Below are 6,000 nucleotides of genomic sequence, written 5' to 3'. Positions count from 1 at the left end.
GTCCCGTTTGTTCAGATGTAGCTCCTCACGCACAACATTACGTGACTCTCTGTCACTTTGTTTCCCTTCCAGCCTCTTTCCCGTGTGCTGAAGAGACCGAGCTGCTCAGACGGGCTGAACTCAGTCATAGTTCAGCCCGTCACCTCAACTATGACTGAGACGAGAGATGAATGGCGAAAGCTATAACTGGTTCATACTGACCTATGCAAGATGGGATTTAGTGACGTTCTGATTATTATTTATTTTCCTGCCAATTTGGATTTCAAGGGGCTAAAAATGTCCTTCTTGATTCACGAATACTGGATTTAAATATTGTTTAAAAACGACTCGGTTTTGGGGCAATCGAGTTGAATTACAGGGAGAACATTTCAAGGCATTATTGTTTAGTTTTCACATTTTCTTAAGATTCGACAATCGGCCCCTTTTCCATGGAGGAACCCATCTGTAGTGCATCTGTCACCAAAACCGGATCTCCTTCCAATTTTAGAACATGGCCAAGGTGTCTGTGGCACTATAAAAAGAAAATAACTCGTCTCCAGTTTGGTTTCATTCTGAAGCAAATTCAGTAGAGTTGAACAAAGTCCGACTTATTTCCTGACGTGCATATTTAATGCTGTTATAATAAAATATCGTCTGGTTTTGGTCTAAACCAGTGGTTTTCCAACTGGGGGCATTTACAACTGGCTCCTTTCAGGAGAAGTTTCGACATCAACGAAAAATATATCAGAAGTCGAGTTTTAATTTGTTGAAAAAGAGGATCACCGTGGAAACAAGATGTTGTAAAAGATTCCTAAACCCCTATCTTTTTATTATTATTATTATTTTAAAGCTGGAGGGGGTTGTTTTTCTTTTAGTTTTTCTTAGTTAATAAACTGCATCTTATTTGAACCATACGCATATTTCTAAGAACAATTTCAAAAGATCACTCCTAAGTTCGCTTTGCCACTGGACTGAAACTTTGCTGGTGTAACTTTGTCTTCTAATGAGAAATTAGTTTAGTTAGAAATGAACTCCAACCAGAACTGCTGTGTTCTGACCTCTCTGGCCTGTTAGAAATGCAATCCAGAGCGGATCCAAACACAGTTTAACCTGAAGAAAAGATGACATTCCTGTTACTCATCATTAATTGCAGGCAATATTAACTACAAAACAAAACAAAAAAAAAGCCATCAAACCATTAAAGCCAGCTGATGCTTAAAACTGTTTGTCCAAAAGAAAACACAAACCTTGTGAACATTAGATGAGCTTCCTCCACATTTCCAGAAGTGACACTCGTCACTTGCTCTGATACTTTTGTATGCTTCTGATTGATTTGTGTGTGTGTGTGTGCCTTGCGCTTTGCAGGTCATGTTTGGTTTTCTCTAGGGAAACTGTTCAGGCGATAAGCTTATCAGGGATAACATTGGAGGTGTCTGGCTGTCTGTCAGGGAGCCTCAGCAAGGAGCTGCTTTCAGCCGCCTAAAGCTCTTATCACCGTGTGTGTTGGGGGGGATAAACTGTAGGCAGGTGGGAGTAGTGGTGAAGCTTTTTTTCCACACTACCTAAACACTTTGTTTTGCATACCTTTAAATATAAAAAACTTGTTTATCATCTGCGCACTCCATAGTCGGCTATTTATTTACAGAGAATCGGTAAGTCAGCCTCAACTTGCAGAGCGTTGCACGACGAGGAAGTGAGTGTTGACCAAAGTAAGAAGCGACTCGTCTTCCTTTTTCTCCTGTGTGTCAGTTAGGAGGCTTCCAGGCATGTTTGAGCTTGTTTGGCGTCACTTCATCCCGATAGGCCAGAAGGACAGGTGATGTCATGTTTGAGGTGATGTATTCTTAGTGCCAGGTTTGAGTGCTTAAGCCTGTGAATAATCATGCCATGTTCGGGCTTGCTCCAGGCCTTGGGGTGGTTCTGCACTGAGCACAATGAACGTGACATACCGTACCAAGAAGACTTTTTCCCCTAACCACAAGGTTGACGGAGATCAACAATTTGGTAACTCAAGTTTAACATGTTTAAGTATTGCAGACGAGGTTTCCTTTTCCACAAAGTTAACAGCTCCGGCCTGAACGCCGACAGAACCTGCTGGTCGGCTTCTTGTGTCATCCTCCGGAGTAGCTAGGCTTATATTAGCTTAAACCCAAATGGGGTGTCACATTTTCATCATAAAGCTGCTGACTCGCAAGTTGTGCCTGAAGTAAACCTGGCAGGAAGTTTCTCTGGCATCCCCACTAGGCTTTCTCTGAAATTTAATATGCCATCTTCTAATTACGGTGGTGGGTGTAACATATCTTCTGCAACCATGTCTGCACTTTTCCTCTCCTTCCTGTTCGTCCCTGACCCTCTCTCTCTCTCTCTGCTTTCTGCCTTTGATATCAGCTCACTAGTGATGTAAGCTGATGATTACAGTAACAAACGTCTACAAATTACCCATGTGAATCACGCAGCAGAACTGCTGCTGTCGTCTTTTGCGGTGGATTATTGAGATGCGCTTTAATGTTTCGGTTGTGCATCTGTGTGTCTGAGTCACAATAAAAAAAATTGTTGTTGTTTTGTTTTCTTTTTTGCCTACTTTAAATTTCAGCCTTGAGGTTATGATGTTTTACTGACCTATCCAAGAAAGACACCGCAAGAATCTGTTCTTATTGGTGCACGTGCATCAAATGGTGAACCAACGTCTATGAGTGCAACCAGGTCAAAGTAGGAACACTCTTTAGTGTGGAAGTTGGTGTTGGGGTCAGTGATGCAAGTAGAACCACAGAAAGGTGCAGAGCTATTTAAAAGTATAGTCTAGATTATTTACGTCTATTTACCTTATTTTCTTTCTTTTTTTATTGGTAGACAATCTAGTAAACAAAATGTATTTTAAGCAGAATCGCTCAAAAAGGGTCTAAAGAGCTTCTATGAGCTGAAACTTAAACCTTAAGATAAATGAATTAAAAGAAAATCTGACTTAGAAGATGTTTTAAGAGCTAAATAGATCTGCCAGAAGCGTGAATCATTTTGGGTGGAACTTTATTCCGTGTTTATTTTACTGCATTTTGTGTTTTAATATGATTCATTCATGTGGTTTATCCAGCTATAAAAAAATGTTCTACGGAAATAGTCGACTGCCGTTTTCAGTGATTAACTCAGGAAAGTGACTTTTGTATTTGTTGTTCATTTTTCCAGCAGATAAAACTTTTTGGCGTCATGAAACAATCGGAGCCATTAGGACTTTAGTGGGACAAATTAAAACAAAGAGAGCCAATCAGAGGGAGGGTGTCCGCCCTTTTCTGTCTCTGTAAACATCTGTTTGTTGTGAAACCTCACGGAGGATTTCAGTTTCACGGGGGGGTTTCATTTGTTTTACCCTCAGCGACTGGTTGCACCAGTGCGACCTGTTGAGAAATCCAGTCGCATCTGAAACCAAATTTGCTCCACTTCAGAGCCCTAATAGAATATCTAAGTTTGTTTCTTATCTTGAGAGATATTTGTAGCGAAGCGCATTCAGGCTGCGCGATGGTGAGAGAGAGCAGGACTATAAGAAGATCTAGGTTACAATCCTTGTCAAACGGCGTTTTGACTAAAGTCCAAAGGGTTGGAGTCCCAGTTGACGGCGTTTCAACTAAAGTTCTACAGCTTTTTATTTCTCTTTCTACGTTTTGTTTTTTAATCTCTTTCTCACATGCTGTTTTCATTTAATTATGTAAAGCACTTTGAAATGCCTTGCTGCTGAAATGTGCTATACAAATAAAATTTGATTGATTGATCTAGAGAACAGTAAAGTTGCTCTGTTTTAAGGGATGAAGTTTAGCATTCCTGATGAAGTATTTGTTCAAACATTTGACATTTGAGCTGCAGTAGATGGTAGGAAAAAAAAGTTGTTTTAATGGCTCCTTTTTCCTTTAATTTAAAATGAATACGATCCAAAGTTTTCACACTCATTTCCTCTCCTGGTTTATCTTTGGTTGGCTGCTAACACATTCAATGAGGCGGAAACTGTGAGCTTCACAGGTAGTTTACAAACCATTAAAGAAGCAGAATACATATTGCTGGTAGTTAATTAATCTTAAATCCTAGCTCAATGCCCTTTACAGAATACTTCTGTTTGCTTTATTATTATTATTATTATTTATGATTTAAATGTAATACATTTAAATATCAGACCAGAGTAATACTGGAGGCCATGCTGAAAGGATTATTTCATTTATTAAACAAAACAAGCTGTACAAACAACTGAGCCTTACGTGGAAAAGTAATTGCCTCTTAAACATAATGAATGGTTCTGCCACCCCTGGGGGCAACTACTGTCATCAAGTTAAAGCGATAACTGTCATTTACAGTGCAGCAGAGGAAACCTGGATGGTTTGATTCTCGAATAGATTTATGTCTAGACATTGACTAGGCCACTCCAAAACTTTTTTTTTCCTTTCTTTATCATGAAGTTCTTCAGATTATATATTTTTTTCCCAGATTAGACAAGTCGGACAGTGATGAGGCCTATTTGTGCTTTAAGAAACGGAACCCAAAAAATGTGGTTATATCATCATAAATAATTTTTTAAATTTGTATCTGCATTTATCAGGTTGAATAAATGTTGAATAAATATGTTACTGTGCATGTACCTTCTGGTTTTGAGTCTGTGCTAATCAAAGTTGAGAAGTAGCTTAGCATAAAAGAAGTGGATGTGCAAAAGGAAATTCATTTCTCTTACTATGGCATAATTATTTCTCTCACTTTGTACTTGGTATGTTGAAAAGCAACCTCAATCTGTTTCTTCCCCGAAGGTCAAATGTTTTTTGCTGCCGTGTGTAAAGTAAATGTTTGAAAATATGCACCGGCTGACTGTGTCAAAACTGGTTTTTCAAAGCACCATTTTTATTTATACATTGTTCAGAAGCTTGCTTTTGCCGTGGCTTTTTATTTATCCTAGTGGCATCCTTGTTTTCTACTTTCGGATTAACATCTATTTTTTTTTCTTCCTCCTCTTTCTTTAGTACGGAGCAGAGTTCAGACGGTTCTCCGTAAACCGGGTCAAGCCTGGTAAATTCGAGGAGTTCTACAAGCTCATCCTGCACATTCACCGCCTCGCGAATATAGAGGTGATGATTGGCTACGCCGACACTCACGGGGACTTCCTGCCGATCAATAACGACGAGAACTTCTCCAAGGCAGTCGACTCGGCTCATCCCCTGCTCAGGGTATTCGTACAAAGACGAGGTGAGTGTACAGAAACAAGTTGTCTCAAAAGTTGTTGGGTAGAATCAAACATTTTTGTTTTAAACATCCTAAAACTAGTTGAAGTGTAAAGTAAGCATCTATTTTTATTAGCTGCTTCCTCCATTGCAATCACTCTGGCAACTAGAGGTGGGGGGGGGGAATATATACATTTCCTCATCCAATTAAATTTGCCCTGAGGCCCGTTCTGTTTACTTCATGCAAGACTTTCTGTTTGTGTTCTTTGTGTCCCCTGCGCTCTTGTACACCGGATCAGACTTGGTCTGTGTCTGTCTGCCCAGCTAAGCCCTGTGCTTTATCCAGAGGAAGGCCTTGCAGGCAGATGAACACAGACACAAGCGCAGGGAGAGAGAGAGAGAGAGATTGGTGCCTCGGCAGCCCCATAGAAATCAGGTCATTGAGCAGAGCTGGCATACCAGACATTACTGAGAGACAAAAGATCTGCATGAAAAGGGAGGCTCCTGAAGGAGCTCCCTGCGTTCGTGAGCTCCTGTGTGTGCCTGCATGCGAGCGCGTATTTGTTCAATACCCAAACCCGCGGCGTGCTGAATGGGAACCAGCTCCTCTCTCCGTCTCCGTTCTGTCATTGATCCCCGAGTTTGGAGAGGGTTTTGACCGCTTGCCAGAGAGCTGGCTAGGATGCAAATGAATCATTCAACATTCGCATCCATTCGTACTCTCGATCCTTCTAGGAATGTTGCTTGCCGTGTTGGGTAATGTGTGGACACGCTAGAGTATAGTTTTAATTACATTTGGCTAAAGTTCAAAAGCCGTGCAGCAGTTTTGTGAACA

General features: G+C 40.6%; 1 protein-coding gene across 2 annotated transcripts in view; it reads left to right on the top strand.

The window, feature by feature from the left end:
* pard6gb (par-6 family cell polarity regulator gamma b) overlaps window positions 1–6,000 on the top strand; it is a 42,774-nt gene that overhangs the window by 5,000 nt on the left and 31,774 nt on the right. For both annotated transcript variants that reach the window (XM_015047847.1, XM_015047922.1), the window contains exon 2: window positions 4,968–5,190. In XM_015047847.1, the coding sequence (XP_014903333.1) occupies window positions 4,968–5,190 (223 nt within the window). The remainder of the gene's footprint in view (window positions 1–4,967; window positions 5,191–6,000) is intronic.

The sequence above is a fragment of the Poecilia latipinna genome, unplaced genomic scaffold, assembly GCF_001443285.1.
Source record: "Poecilia latipinna isolate Pla-1442-1.1 unplaced genomic scaffold, P_latipinna-1.0 Scaffold3, whole genome shotgun sequence".
NCBI classification, from domain to species: domain Eukaryota; kingdom Metazoa; phylum Chordata; class Actinopteri; order Cyprinodontiformes; family Poeciliidae; genus Poecilia; species Poecilia latipinna.
This window is presented reverse-complemented; position numbering and strand designations above follow the sequence as displayed.